Source organism: Anomalospiza imberbis, unplaced genomic scaffold (genome assembly GCF_031753505.1).
Source record: "Anomalospiza imberbis isolate Cuckoo-Finch-1a 21T00152 unplaced genomic scaffold, ASM3175350v1 scaffold_1325, whole genome shotgun sequence".
Taxonomy (NCBI): domain Eukaryota; kingdom Metazoa; phylum Chordata; class Aves; order Passeriformes; family Viduidae; genus Anomalospiza; species Anomalospiza imberbis.
Genome location: NW_027099723.1, coordinates 1 through 15,000, shown reverse-complemented (window position 1 = coordinate 15,000; position 15,000 = coordinate 1). Strand labels below are relative to the sequence as shown.

Below are 15,000 nucleotides of genomic sequence, written 5' to 3'. Positions count from 1 at the left end.
AAGATTTTTGAGGCACTAAAGGAGATTTTTGGGGTATCCAGGGCTGTTTTTTTGAGGCACTAAGGGAGTTTTTTGGGGTATCCAGGGCTGTTTTTTGAGGCACTAAGAGATTTTTAGGGCACCAAGGGAGGTTTTTGGGGTTTTGGGGCTCTGCCCACCTCGACCTCGTGCAGCAGCTCCAGCGTGGGGCTCCAGCTGAGCACCCTGCGGTCCTTCCCGCCCCGCTGAGCACGGTCCCGTCGCGGCGGCGGCAGAGCGCGAACACGCTGCCCTCGTGGGCCCGCGTCTGCTGCCCGATCTGGTACATCTCTGGGGGCGTGGGTCAGCCCAAAATACCCCAAATCCAGCCCAAAACCAGCCCAAAACCAGCCCCCAACACAGCCAAAAACCATTCCATAAAACCAGCCCCACATCACCCCAAATCCACCCCAAAACCAGCCCCCAACACAGCCAAAAACCATTCCCTAAAACCAGCCCCACATCACCCCAAATCCACCCCAAAACCAGCCCCAAATCACCCCAAATCCAGCCCAAAACCAGCCAAAACCCATTCCCTAAAACCAGCCCCACATCACCCCAAATCCAGCCCAAAACCAGCCCCATACACAGCCAAAAACCATTCCCTAAAACCAACCCCACATCACCCCAAATCCACCCCAAAACCAGCCAAAACCCATTCCCTAAAACCAGCCCCACATCACCCAAATCCAGCCCAAAACCAGCCCCATACACAGCCAAAAACCAGCCCCGAAACACCCCAAAAACGAGCCCAAACCAACCCCTAAATCGTACCCAAAAAACACCCCCCAAACCCCACCCCAAATCCCCCCAAACCCCCCCAAACTCCACCCCAAATCCCCCCAAAATCCCCCCAGGCCCCCCCGAAGCCACCCCAAATCCCGGCCCCACCTTTGCCCCCCTTCCCCGGCGTGCGGGTCCAGGTGAGGATGTTCCCCTCCGAGTCCCCGGTGAGCAGCGCCCCGGCGGCGTCGAAGATGAAGCACTGGATGAACTTGGGCTTCTTGTACTTCTACAGCAAAGAGCAACGAGCTCAGTGACCCCAAAGCCACCCCGGAAACCCCAAATCCCCACAAAGCCACCCCGGAAACCCCAAATCCCCACAAAGCCACCCCCAGAAACCGCAAATCCCCAAAAAAAACCACCCCAAACACCCCAAATCCTCACAAAGCCACCCCGGAAACCCCAAATCCCCACAAAGCCACCCCAAAGCCACCCCGGAAACCCCAAATTCCCACAAAGCCACCCCAAAGCCACCCCGGAAACCCCAAATCCCCACAAAGCCACCCCAGAAACCCCAAATCCCCACAAAACCCACCCCAAACACCCCAAATCCTCACAAAGCCACCCCGGAAACCCCAAATCCCCACAAAGCCACCCCGGAAACCCCAAATCCCCAAAAAAACCCACCCCAAAGCCACCCCAGAAACCCCAAATCCCCACAAAACCCACCCCAAAGCCACCCCGGAAACCCCAAATCCCCCCAAAAAAACCCAAAAACCCCATCCCCATCCCCATTAACCCCAAAGATGCCGTTGTTTCTTGGTGAGCGCGCCACTGCTCCAGCTCCTGAATCCCCCAAACCCCAAACCCAAACCCCAAACCCAAACCCCATAACCCCAAATCCCCAAACCCAAATCCCCCAAGCCCCATTAACCCCAAAGATGCTGCGTTTCTTGGTGAGCGCATCGCCGCTCCAGCTCCAGATCCCCCAAACCCAGACCCCAAATCCCCCAAACCCCAAATCCCCCAACCCCAAACCCCAAATCCCCCAAACCCCAAATCCCCCAAGCCCCATTAACCCCGAAGATGCCGTGTTTCTTGGTGAGCGCGCCGCCGCTCCAGCTCCAGAAGAACACGTGCGATTTGCCGCTGCTGACGATGCTGCTGCTGTCGCGGGGGTTGAACTCCACCGTCAGCACCGACTCGTTGGTGCTCTGCGCGAGTGGGGTTTGGGGTTTTGGGCTGGGATTTGGGGTTTTGGGCTGGGCTTTTGGGGTTTCTGGGGGGTTTGGGTGGGGTTTGGGGTTTTGGGCTGGGCTTTTGGGGTTTAAGGGGGTTTTCGGTGGGATTTGGGGTTTTTGGGGTAGGTTTGGGCTGGGCTTTTGGGGTTTATGGGGAGTTTGGGTGGGATTTGGGGGTTTTTTGGGTTTGGGATGGGATTTGGGGCGGGGTTTGGGGTGGGTCTGTGGGATTTGGGGTGGGATTTGGGGTTTTTTGGGTTTGGGGTGGGATTTGGGATGGGTCTGTGGGATTTGGGGGTGGATTTGGGTTTTTTTGGGGGGGTTTGGGGTGGGATTTGGGGTTTTTTGGGGGGTTTGGGGTGGGATTTGGGTTTTTTTGGGGGGTTTGGGGTGGGATTTGGGTTTTTTTTTGGGAGGTTTGGGGTTTTTTGGGGTTTGGGGTCCCACCTTGACCTCGGCCTGCTTGGTGCTCGCGGGCGCAGTCCCACACCGACATCATGTGCTCGTTGGAGTCATCGACCACGCACAGGAACGCGCCCTGGTCCTGGGGCACCCCAAAAAACCCCAACCCCCCCAGCCCATGATCCTGGGCGAGAATTTGGGGGTCCCAGGGGTTTTTCTGGGGGGGTTTTGGGGTTTTCTGGGGGGGGGTTTGGGGTCCCGCGAGTTTTTGGGCTGGTTTTAGGGTGGTTGGGGATGGCTTTGGGCTGTTTTTGAGTGGTTTTTGAGGGCTTTTTGGAGTGTTTTGTGGGGTTTTTGGGGGGGTTTTGGGTGTTTTTTGAGGGGTTTTTGGGATGTTTTTGGGGTGTTTTGTGGGGGTTTTGGGGTGTTTTGTAGGGTTTTGGGGTCCCAGGGTTTTGGGGGTGTTTTTTGGGGAGAGTTTTTGAGGCACTTTTAGGGGGGTTTTGGGGGGAGTTTTGGGGGGTTTCGGGCACTTTGGAGCGGTTTTTTTGGGTGTTTTGGGGGTATTTTGGTGGTTTTTTGGGGCGTTTTGGGGGTATTTTGGTGTTTTTTGGGGGTGTTTTTGGGGTATTTCGGGCGCTTTGGGGTGTTTTTGGGGTGCTGGGTACTCACAGCCGTGGAGAAGGCGAGCGAGCCCACGCCGCGCTCGAAGGAGCCGAGGCCGATCTGCTGCAGGGTCTGGAGCGTGGCCGAGTCCCAGATGTGCACGATGGGCTGCAGGGGCTGCGGGGCCGGGGGATTTTGGGGGAGTTTGGGGGGGATTTGGGAAGATTTGGGGGGGATTTGAGGGGGTTTTGGGGAGGTTTTGGGGTTTCAGATCATGGGGGAAGGGGTTTGGGGCCCTGGCCCTGTCCCCAGGGGGGTCCCCAAGGTTCCAGGGCTGCCCCCAAGGTGTCCCCAGATGTCCCAGGGTCCCCAAGGTGTCCCCAATGTCCCCAGGGTGTCTCCAATGTCCCCAAAGTATCCCCAAGGTGTCCCCAAGGTGTCCCCAGATGTCCCAGGGTCCCCAGGGTGTCCCCAAGGTGTCCCCAATGTCCCCAGGGTGTCTCCAATGTCCCCAAAGTATCCCAGGTGTCCCCAAGGTGTCCCCAAGGTGTCCCCAGAGTGTCCCAAAGCTGTCCCCAATGTTCCCAAGGTGTCCCCAATGTCCCCAAGGTGTCCCCAAATTGTCCCCAGGTGTCCCCAAAGTGTCTCCAGGTGTCCCCCAAGGTGTCCCAGGTGTCCCCAGAGTGTCCCAAAGCTGTCCCCAATGTCCCCAAGGTGTCCCCAAGGTGTCCCCAAGGTGTCCCCAATGTCCCCAAGGTGTCCCAGGGGGTCCCCAATGTCCCCAAGGTGTCCCCAATGTCCCCAAGGTGTCCCCAGAGTGTCCCAAAGCTGTCCCAAATGTCCCCAGGGTGTCCCCAATGTCCCCAATGTCCCCAGGGTGTCCCCAATGTCCCCAATGTCCCCAGTGTCCCCACCTTGCCCTCCTTGTCCACTCCGGCCGCCTGCCCGGTGGCCACGCGGAGCCGGTCGGGGTGCACGGCCAGGCTGGGGGGACACGGGGGGACCCCGCTTTGGGGGGGCTCCAGAGGGGCCCCCCGGTCTGGGGGGCATTTGGGGCTACTTTGGGTTTTTTTGGGATATTTTGGGGTTTTTTTAGGGTTATTTTGGGATATTTTGGGGTTATTTTGGGATAATTTGGAATCTTTTGGGGTTATTTTGGGATCTTTTGGGATGTTTTGGGTTATTTTGGGATATTCTGGCATATTTTAGATTTTTTTGGGATATTTTGGGGTTATTTTAGGGTCATTTTGGGGTTATTTTGGGAAAATTTGGGATCTTTTGGGGATATTTGGGGTTATTTTGGGATATTTTGGGGTTATTTTGGGATATTTTGGGTTATTTTGGGATAATTTGGAATCTTTTGGGGTTATTTTGGGATCTTTTGGGATGTTTTGGGTTTATTTTGGGATATTCTGGCATATTTTAGATTTTTTTGGGATATTTTGGGGTTATTTTAGGGTCATTTTGGGGTTATTTTGGGAAAATTTGGGATCTTTTGAGGATATTTGGGGTTATTTTGGGATATTTTGGGGTTATTTTGGGATATTTTGGGGTTATTTTGGGATATTTTGGGGGTATTTAGGGTGGCTCACCACCGCACGCAGTCGCTGTGGCGCAGGCAGTGGTACAGGGTGGTACAGGGCCGTTTCTGACAGGGTTTTTTGGGGTTTTTTTGGGATTTGGGGTTTTTTGGGGATGGTTTGGGGTATTTAGGGTGGCTCACCACCGCACGCAGTCGCTGTGGCGCAGGTAGTGGTGGTTTGAGGGGTTCCAGGGTGGTACAGGGCCATTTCTGACGGGGTTTTTTTGGGGGTTTTTTTTGGGATTTGGGGTTTTTTGGGGTGTTTTGGGGTACTTGGGGTGGCTCACCACCGCACGCAGTCGCTGTGGCGCAGGTAGTGGTGGTTTGAGGGGTTCAGGGTGGTACAGGGCCGTTTCTGACGGGGTGGTTTTTTGGGGATTTGGGGTTTTTTGGGGTTTTTTTTGGGGTTTGGGGTTTTTTGGGGGTGTTTTGGGGTATTTGGGGTGGCTCACCACCGCACGCAGTCGCTGTGGCGCAGGCAGTGGTGGTTTGAGGGGTTCAGGGTGGTACAGGGCCGTTTCTGACGGGGGTTTTTTGGGGATTTGGGGTTTTTTGGGGGGTGTTTTGGGGTATTTGGGGTGGCTCACCACCGCACGCAGTCGCTGTGGCGCAGGTAGTGGTGGTTTGAGGGGTTCAGGGTGGGTACAGGGCCGTTTCTGACGGGGTATTTTTGGGGATTTGGGGTTTTTTGGGGGTGTTTTGGGGTATTTGGGGTGGCTCACCACCGCACGCAGTCGCTGTGGCGCAGGTAGTGGTACAAGGGTGGTACAGGGCCGTTTCTGACGGGGTTTTTTGGGGGTTTGGGGTTTTTTGGGGATGTTTTGGGGTACTTGGGGTGGCTCACCACCGCACGCAGTCGCTGTGGCGCAGGCAGTGGTGGTTTGAGGGGTTCAGGGTGGTACAGGGCCGTTTCTGACGGGGTTTTTTTGGGGATTTGGGGTTTTTTGGGGGTGTTTTGGGGTATTTGGGGTGGCTCACCACCGCACGCAGTCGCTGTGGCGCAGGCAGTGGTGGTTTGAGGGGTTCAGGGTGGTACAGGGCCGTTTCTGACGGGGTTTTTTTGGGGGTTTTTTTTGGGATTTGGGTTTTTTGGGGGTGTTTTGGGGTATTTTGGGGTGGCTCACCACCGCACGCAGTCGCTGTGGCGCAGGCAGTGGTGGTTTGAGGGGTTCAGGGTGGTACAGGGCCGTTTCTGACGGGTTTTTTGGGGGTTTTTTTGGGGATTTGGGGTTTTTTGGGGATGGTTTGGGGTATTTAGGGTGGCTCACCACCGCACGCAGTCGCTGTGGCGCAGGTAGTGGTGGTTTGAGGGGTTCAGGGTGGTACAGGGCCATTTCTGACGGGGTTTTTTGGGGGTTTTTTTGGGATTTGGGGTTTTTTGGGGGTGTTTTGGGGTACTTGGGGGTGGCTCACCACCGCACGCAGTCGCTGTGGCGCAGGTAGTGGTGGTTTGAGGGGTTCAGGGTGGTACAGGGCCGTTTCTGACGGGGTTTTTTGGGGATTTGGGGTTTTTTTGGGGTTTTTTTTGGGGTTTGGGGTTTTTTGGGGGTGTTTTGGGGTATTTGGGGTGGCTCACCACCGCACGCAGTCGCTGTGGCGCAGGCAGTGGTGGTTTGAGGGTTCAGGGTGGTACAGGGCCGTTTCTGACGGGGTTTTTTGGGGATTTGGGGTTTTTTGGGGGTGTTTTGGGGTATTTGGGGTGGCTCACCACCGCACGCAGTCGCTGTGGCGCAGGTAGTGGTGGTTTGAGGGGTTCAGGGTGGTACAGGGCCGTTTCTGACGGGGTATTTTTGGGGATTTGGGGTTTTTTGGGGGTGTTTTGGGGTATTTGGGGTGGCTCACCACCGCACGCAGTCGCTGTGGCGCAGGTAGTGGTACAGGGTGGTACAGGGCCGTTTCTGACGGGGTTTTTTGGGGGTTTGGGGTTTTTTGGGGATGTTTTGGGGTACTTGGGGTGGCTCACCACCGCACGCAGTCGCTGTGGCGCAGGCAAGTGGTGGTTTGAGGGGTTCAGGGTGGTACAGGGCCGTTTCTGACGGGGTTTTTTTGGGGATTTGGGGTTTTTTGGGGGTGTTTTGGGGTATTTGGGGTGGCTCACCACCGCACGCAGTCGCTGTGGCGCAGGCAGTGGTGGTTTGAGGGGTTCAGGGTGGTACAGGGCCGTTTCTGACGGGGTTTTTTGGGGGTTTTTTTGGGATTTGGGTTTTTTTGGGGGTGTTTTGGGGTATTTGGGGGTGGCTCACCACCGCACGCAGTCGCTGTGGCGCAGGCAGTGGTGGTTTGAGGGGTTCAGGGTGGTACAGGGCCGTTTCTGACGGGGTTTTTTGGGGGTTTGGGGTTTTTTGGGGGTTTTTTTTGGGGTTTGGGGTTTTTTGGGGGTGTTTTGGGGTATTTGGGGTGGCTCACCACCGCACGCAGTCGCTGTGGCGCAGGTAGTGGCGCTGGCGCCGCGCCGGCAGCTGCAGCAGCACCACCACGCAGGCGATGAAGTAAACGAGCTCCCCCGAGCCCAGCACGTGCAGGTTGGAGCGCGAGTCCCGGCCCCGGTAGCCGTAACTGGGCAGTCAAGGAAACTGGGAGAACTGGGAGCCAAACTGGGAGAGCTGGGAGCCAAACTGGGAGAGCTGGGAGCTGAACTGGGAGAGCTGGGAGCCAAACTGGAGAGCTGGGAGCTGAACTGGAGAGCTGGGAGCCAAACTGGGAGAGCTGGGAGCCGAACTGGAGCACTGGGAGAGAAACTGGGAGAGCTGGGAGCTGAACTGGAGAGCTGGGAAGCCAAACTGGGAGAGCTGGGAGCTGAACTGGGAGAACTGGGAGCTGAACTGGGAGAGCTGGGAGCCAAACTGGGAGAGCTGGGAGCTGAACTGGGAGAACTGGGAGCCGAACTGGGAGAGCTGGGAGCTGAACTGGGAGAGCTGGGAGAGAAACTGGGAGAGCTGGGAGCCAAACTGGGAGAGCTGGGAGCTGAACTGGGAGAGCTGGGAGAGAAACTGGGAGCACTGGGAGAGTTTGGTGGTTTTGGGGTGTGTTTTTTTGGGGTTTTTGGGGTGTTTTTGGGGCGGTTTGTGGGGTGGTTTTTGGGTTTCTGGGGTGGTTTTGGGGTGGTTTTTTGGGGTGTTTTTTGGGGTTCTGGGGTGTTTTTGGAGTTTTGGGATGGTTTTTGGGTTTCTGGGGTGGTTTTGGGGTGGTTTTTTTGGGGTTTTGGGGTGGTTTTTTTGGGGTTTCTGGGGTGTTTTTTGTGTTTTTGGGGTGGTTTTTTGGGGTTTCTGGGGTGTTTTTTGGGTTTTGGGGTGTTTTTTTGGGGTTTTTTTTGGGGGGAGGATACACCCAGTCGAGCTGCAGGCGCTCCGGGGGCAGCTCGGCGCGCGACGGGGCCGAGCCCCGAGGGCACGTACATGGTGATGGGGCGGCCCCGCAGGAACATCTTCACCGACACCCCCTCTGCGGGGGGGGCCGGGGGTCACCCCAAAACCCCCGGCACCCCCCGGACCCCCCCGGCACCCCCGAGGCCTCACCCAGGTTGTAATTGCCGCGGCGAGAGGCTGGAAATGGGGAAAAATGGGGGGAAATGGGGAAAATTTGGGATAAAAAAGGGGGAAAATTGGGGGGAAGGGAAATGGGGAAAAATGGGGGAAATCAGGGGGAAATGGGGGAGAAATGGAGAAAAATGGGGGAAAATGGGGGGAAATCATGGAAAAATGGGGGGAAATGGGGGAGAAATGGGGAAAATGGGGGAAATCGGGGGGAAATGGGAAAAAATGGGGGAATTGGTGGGGAAATGGGTGGAAATGGGGGTGGTAGTGGTGAAAAATGGGGGAGAAATGGGAGAAAAGGGGGAAATTGGGGGGGAAATGGGGAAATTGGGGGGAAATGGGGATAAAGGGGGGAAACGGAGGGAAGAGGGAGAAAAGAGGAGGAAAAACCGGGGGAAAGTGAGTTCCAGCCCCAAAATGAAGCCACTGAACCCCCCCAAATAAATCCTCAAATTAAATCCTCTGAACCCCCAGAATCATCCACTGAACCCCTCCCAAAAAACCCCAAATGAACCCACCCGAACCCCCAAAAAACCCCAAATGAACCCACTGAACCCCCCCAAAAAACCCCTAATGAACCCATTGAACCCCCAAAAAAACCCCAAATGAACCCACCCGATCCCCCAAAAAACCCCAAATGAACCCACTGAACCCCCCCAAAAAACCCCCAAATGAACCCACCCGAACCCCCCAAAAAACCCCAAATGAACCCCCCCAAAAAACCCCAAATGAACCCACCTGAACCCCCCCAAAAAACCCCAAATGAACCCGCTGAACCCCCCCAAAAAACCCCAAATGAACCCACTGAACCCCAAAAACCCCTCAATGAAACGCCAAAATGCCCCCCCCAACGAAGGCCCTGAACCCCCAAAACGAACTCGCTGAACCCCAAATTTCCCCCACCCCCGAACCCCAAAATTTCCCCACCTGGGCTCAGGGTCAGCTCCTTGGGGCGGCTGTGGGAGAGGAGGCAGAGACTGGGGGGATTTGGGGGATTTTGGGGTGCAGGGGGGATTTGGGGGTGAAGGGGGGGGATTTGGGGGTGTAGGAGGGATTTGGGGTGAGGGGGGGATTTGGGGTTTTTGGGGGGATTTGGGGTGCAGGGGGGATTTTGGGGTTCAAAGGGGTTGGAGGGTAAAGGAGGGCTCTGGGAATTGGAGGGATTTGGGGGTTCGGGGGCATTGGGGAAATGGTTCGGGGGCATTGGGGAAATTTGGGGAAATTTCGGGGATATTTTGGGGCATATTTGGGGGATGTTTTGGGGGTATTTTGGGGGATATTTCAGGGGTATTTGGGGGATATTTGGGGGAAATTTCAGGGATATTTGGGGGATATTTCAGGGATATTTGGGGGAAATTTTGGGGGAAGTTTTGGGGGATATTTGGGGGATACTTCAGGGATATTTGGGGAATAGTTGGGGGACATTTCAGGGATATTTGGGGGATATTTGGGGGCTATTTTGGGGATATTTGGGGCACATTTCAGGGATATTTGGGGGATATTTCGGGGCTATTTCGGGGATATTTGGGGCACATTTCAGGGATATTTGGGGATATTTCGGGGCTATTTCGGGGTGTTTTGGGGTCCCACCTCTCGGGGCTGCCCTGCAGCAGGTTCGCTGACGACGCCGCTTTGCGGCTCAGGCGCTGCCGGGGGCTGGGGGGGCCCGAGGAGGAGCTGTGGCGGCGCAGCCTGGGGGGCACGGGGGGGTTTGGGGGTTCAGGGGGTTTGGGGGGCACGGGGGGGTTTGGGGGTTCAGGGGGTTTGGGGGGATTTGGGGGGTTCAGGGGATGAAAGGGTTTGGGGGGAGAAAAGGGGATGAGGGGGAGTTTGGGGGGGGTCCAGGGGGTTTTGGGGGGTTTTGGGGGAATTTGGGGGGGTTTTGGGGTTTGGGGGGGTTTTGGGGGAATTTGGGGGGATTTTGGGGTTTGGGGGGTTTAGGGTTTGAAGGATTTGGGGGTGTTGAGATGTTGGGGGCGGGGATGAGGAAATTTGGGGGTGGGGGGGATTTGGAGTGGGGGGTTAGGGTTTGGGGGGATTTTTGGGGTCCAGGTGTGGGGGGACAGGGGATGGGGGGGGGGACACGGTCAGTGAAGGGGAGACACCCCCGACCTCCCCCAGCCCCCCCAAAATCCCACCACCCGTGCACCCCCAAACCCTCCCAGCCCCCTCCCCCATAACGCCCGCATTTCCCGCGGGGGGGTCCTGGGGGGGTCGGGGTGACCTGGGGGGGTCCCGAAAGGTTTTGGGGTGACCTGGGGGGGGTCCCGAGCGATTTGGGGTGACCTGGGGGGGCTCCCGAGCGATTTGGGGTGACCTGGGGGAGTCCTGAGGGATTTGGGGGGTTCTGGGGGGGTCCTGGAAGATTCTGGGGGGGTCACGAGTGGTTTTGGGGGGTTCTGGGGGAGGGGGGGGGGTCCTGGAGCATTTGGGGTGACCCGGGGGGGGGTCCCGAGGGGTTTTGGGGGGTCCACGCGGCCCTTTCGGGTCTCTCCCGCCCATCCCAGCCCCCTCCCCCCACCCCCCCGCCCCCTCCCCAATTTGGGGGTGCCCCCCCTCCTCACAGCTCTTTGCGGGGTCCCCGCGGGGCCGGGCTGGGGGGGCGCCGGGGGGGTCTCGGGGCTCGGGGGGGGCTCCGGGGAGCCCGGGGCGGGGGGGCACGGGGGGGACCCCGGCGGGGGCGGCTCCGGGGGGGCCCCGCCGGTCCCGGGGGGCTCCTGGGGGGGGCTCGGGGGGCGCGGGGGGGGCTCCTCCGTCTGCGTCCCCACGCTGATGCTCCGGGGGGGCTCCGGGGGGGCTCCGCTGGGGGCTGGGGGGGGGACAGGGGGAGGTCAGGACCCCAAAAAACCACCCCCGGAACCCCGAATTCCCCCCCCGCCCCCAGGAACCCCAGCTGGGGGGGGCAGGGAAGGATCGGGGACCCCCAAAAAGGGTGGGGGACTCCCAGACGGAGACCCCAGCCCCATTGGGGAGACCCCGGCCCCATCTGGGGGGGTCCCAGCCCCATCTGGGGGGGTCCCTGCCCCATCTGGGGGGGTCCCTGCCCCATCTGGGGGGGTCCCAGCCCCTTCTTGGGGGGTCCCAGCCCCTTATGGGGGGGTCCCAGCCCCATCTGGGGGGGTCCCTGCCCCATCTTGGGGGGTCCCAGCCCCTTATGGGGGGGTCTCTGCCCCATCTTGGGGGGTCCCAGCCCCTTCTGGGGGGGTCCAAGCCCCTTATTGGGGGGATCCCAGCCTTTCTTGGAGGGGGTCGCAGCCCCCCAACCTCTTCCAGGGCTCCCCCAATCCTTATTTGGGGGGGGTCGCAGCCCCTCTCGGGGGGGTCCCCGCCCCCTTTGGGGGTCCCGCCGCCTCCCCGGGGGGGTCCCCGCGCTCACCGAGCCCCCCGGGGGGGTCGCAGCCCCCCAGCCTGCGCAGGGTCTCCCCCAGCGCCGCCTTGACCAGCGCCAGCTCCCGCTCCACCGTCCGCAGCCGCAGCTCCAGCGGCCCCGGGGGGGTCCCGGCCTCAGCGGGGGGGGGTCCCGCCTCACCTGGGGGGGGGGCAGGGTCACTTTGGGGGGTCACGGGGCTGCCCGGGCGCGGGGGGGGCACCCGGACATCCCCGGGGGGGGTGACCCCCAGCCCGGCCCCGCTCCCGCTTGGGGACCCCCCCCCCAGGTGCGACCCGCGACCCCCCCGTGTCTCCCCCCCAGCTCTTGCGACCCCCCCGTGACATTCGGGGACCCCCCCGTGCCCCCCCCCAACCCCGGGGACCCCCTCGTGCCCCCCCCCGCTCTTGGGACCCCCGCAGGTGTCACCCGGGACCCCCCCCCCCGGGTCGGCCCCCAACCGCTCGGGACCCCCCCCGGGACCCCCCCGCGGCACTCGGGACCCCCCCCGGGACCCCCCCACCCCACGGGACCCCCCCGGTGCCCCCCCCGTGCCCCCCCCGTGTTCCCACGTGTCCCCCCCCCCCTTCCCCGTCCCATTCCCGGCTCCGCCGCCGCCCCCGCCCCGGCCCGGGGGGGGTCCCGGGGGGGGTCCCGGGGGGGTCCCGGGGGGGGGAGCCCCGGGGGTCCCCCCGCCCCCCCCGGGGGTCTCACCGCGCTCCGGGGGGGGCTCCATGGCCGGGCCCGCGGCCGCTCCGACACCGCCCCAGGAAGCGCGGCCGAGTCACTTCCCCCGGCGGGGGGGGCGGCCCGGGACACCCCGAAATGGGGGGGGGGGGGACCCCCCCGGGGGGCGAGACCCCCAAATTCGGGGGGTGCGGGGGGGGCAGCAGAGCCCTCCCAGTACAGCGGGGACACCCCAAAATCGGGCCCGCGTGGGCCCCCCCCGAAATGAGGGGGGGGCTGAGGACCCCCTTCAAGCATTTGGGGGGCTCTGCTGCACCCCCCCCCCCAAACTCCTGCGGGACCCCCCCCAAAATCCCACCGGGGTCTTCAGTGCTCCCCCCCCGCCCCAAAAATCGGGGGGCGACCCCAACTCCCCCCCCCCCCCACTGCCCCCCCACCGTGTTGGGGTCCCCCGAAATTCGGGGTGACCCCCCCCCCCCATATCGAGACCCCCCCCCCCCCCAAAAACACAGACGAGGCTGGGAGGGAGCGTTTATTGCACAGAGGGGACCAGGGGGGGTCCCCCAAAAAACGGGGGGGTCCTGGCGATAAATAAAGGTCTGGGGGGGTCCGGGGGGGTTTGGGGGGGTCCCGGGGGGGTCGGGGTCCCCCTAAACCTCGATGTCGGGGTCGGAGCCCCGGCCCTGGCGCTGCAGCTGCTCCTCCTGGCGCAGCTTCGGCTTCTCGGTGCGCGTGTGCCACACCAGCACCTGCGCCCCAAAACACCCCAAATCACCCCAGAATCACCCCGGAATCACCCCGGAATCACCCCGAAATCACCCCGAAATCACCCCAAAATCATCCCATGTGCCACACCAGCACCTGCGCCCCCAAACACCCCAAATCACCCCAAAATCACCCCGGAATCACCCCAAAATCATCCCGTGTGCCACACCAGCACCTGCGCCCCAAAATCACCCCGGAATCACCCCGAAATCACCCTGATATCACCCCGAAATCATCCCAAAATCACCCCAATATCACCCCAAAATCATCCCGTGTGCCACACCAGCACCTGCGCCCCAAAACACCCGAAATCACCCCAAAATCACCCCGAAATCATCCCGAAATCACTCCGAAATCATCCCGTGTGCCACACCAGCACCTGCGCCCCAAAACACCCCCGAAATCATCCCGAAATCACCCCGAAATCACTCCGAAATCACCCCAAAATCACCCCCAGATCAGCCCGAACCCCCAAACGCTCCCCGGGCGCAGTCACACACCTCTGCCTCCAGCTGGGCGGGGGTCATGAGCCCCCCAGACCCCCCCCAGGACACCCCAAAAACCCCAAACCCCCCCAAAATCCCCCAAATCCCCCCCAAACCCTCACCTGGGTGCAGTTACCAGCCCCCAAAACCCCCAAAACCCCTCCAGGACACCCCAAAATCGCCCAGGACACCCCCAAACTCCCCCCAAACCCCCTCCAGGACACCCCAAACCCCCCAAAATCCCCCAGGACACCCCAAAACCCCCCAAACTCCCCCCAGGACACCCCAAAACCCCCAAATCCCCTCCAGGACACCCCAAACCCCCCAAAATCCCCCAGGACACCCCCAAACTCCCCTCAAACACCCCCAGGACACCCCAAAACCCCCCAAAATCCCCCAGGACACCCCAAAACCCCCCAAACTCCCCCCAGGACACCCCAAAACCCCCCAAATCCCCTCCAGGACACCCCAAACCCCCCAAAATCCCCCAGGACACCCCCAAACTCCCCTCAAACACCCCCAGGACACCCCAAAACCCCCAAAATCCCCCAGGACACCCCCAAATTCCCCTCAAAGCCCCTCCAGGACACCCCAAACCCCCCCAGGACACCCCAAAACCCCCCAAAATCCCCCAGGACACCCCCAAACTCCCCCCAAACCCCCTCCAGGACACCCCAAACCCCCCAAAATCACCCAGGACACCCCAAAACCCCCCCAAACTCCCCCCAGGACACCCCAAAACCCCCCAAATCCCCTCCAGGATACCCCCAAACTCCCCCCAGGACACCCCAAAACCCCCCAAAATCCCCCAGGACACCCCCAAATTCCTCTCAAAGCCCCTCCAGGACACCCCAACCCCCCCAGGACACCCCCAAAGCCCCCAAACCCCCCCAGCCCCTCACCTGGGTGCAGTTGTCGGCCCGTGGCTCCAACTGGCCAGGGGTCACCAGCCCCCAAACCCCCCAAAATCCCCCAGGACACCCCCAAACTCCCCTCAAACCCCCCCAGGACACCCCAAACTCCCCTCAAACCCCCCCAGGACACCCCAAAACCCCCCAAAATCCCCCAGGACACCCCCAAATTCCTCTCAAAGCCCCTCCAGGACACCCCAAACCCCCCCAGGACACCCCCAAAGCCCCCCAGCCCCTCACCTGGGTGCAGTTGTCGGCCCGTGGCTCCAGCTGGCCGGGGGTCACCAGCCCCCAAACCCCCCAAAATCACCCAGGACACCCCCAAACTCTCCTCAAACCCCCCCAGGACACCCCAACCCCCCCCCAGGACACCCCAAAACCCCACAACCACCCCCCCCAGGACACCCCCAAAGCCCCCCAGCCCCTCACCTGGGTGCAGTTGTCGGCCCGTGGCTCCAGCTGGCCGGGGGTCACCAGCCCCCCCAGGAAGGAGCTCTCCAGGAAGCCGCGCTCGGCGCGGGGGTCGAAGCGGGCGCGGGGGTGGGCGAGCAGCAGGCGCAGCCCCACGGCGAAGCCGGCCATGTCCAGCGGGAACGGCCGCTCCGGCCGCCAGCCCGTGTGGAAGCCGACCACGCGGCCCCCCGCGACCAGCGGCCGCTCCAGCCGCAGGCCCCCCACCA

At 61.1% G+C, this 15,000-nt stretch overlaps 2 protein-coding genes across 2 annotated transcripts; both read right to left on the bottom strand.

Moving 5' to 3' along the window:
- Window positions 1-158: 158 nt before the first annotated feature.
- On the bottom strand, window positions 159-12,266 carry LOC137466070 (echinoderm microtubule-associated protein-like 3; the record flags this gene model as incomplete). The annotated part of the gene is given in 17 exon segments (XM_068177981.1): window positions 159-223; window positions 226-309; window positions 910-1,030; window positions 1,821-1,955; window positions 2,430-2,453; window positions 2,455-2,526; window positions 3,057-3,167; window positions 3,905-3,974; window positions 6,979-7,128; window positions 7,898-7,947; window positions 7,949-8,013; window positions 9,033-9,061; window positions 9,696-9,797; window positions 10,244-10,329; window positions 10,670-10,914; window positions 11,482-11,634; window positions 12,187-12,266. Coding segments are annotated over 17 exon segments (1,584 nt in total), but the record flags the coding sequence as incomplete, so codon positions are not given.
- Window positions 12,267-12,678: 412 nt separating this feature from the next.
- LOC137466069 (galactosylgalactosylxylosylprotein 3-beta-glucuronosyltransferase 3-like) lies at window positions 12,679-14,994 on the bottom strand. Its single transcript, XM_068177980.1, has 2 exons — window positions 14,750-14,994; window positions 12,679-12,908 (listed from the first exon to the last, which is right to left on the bottom strand). The coding sequence occupies exons 1-2, from the start codon at window positions 14,900-14,902 to the stop codon at window positions 12,810-12,812; spliced, it is 252 nt and encodes an 83-aa protein (XP_068034081.1). The 5' UTR covers window positions 14,903-14,994; the 3' UTR covers window positions 12,679-12,809.
- Window positions 14,995-15,000: the final 6 nt, after the last annotated feature.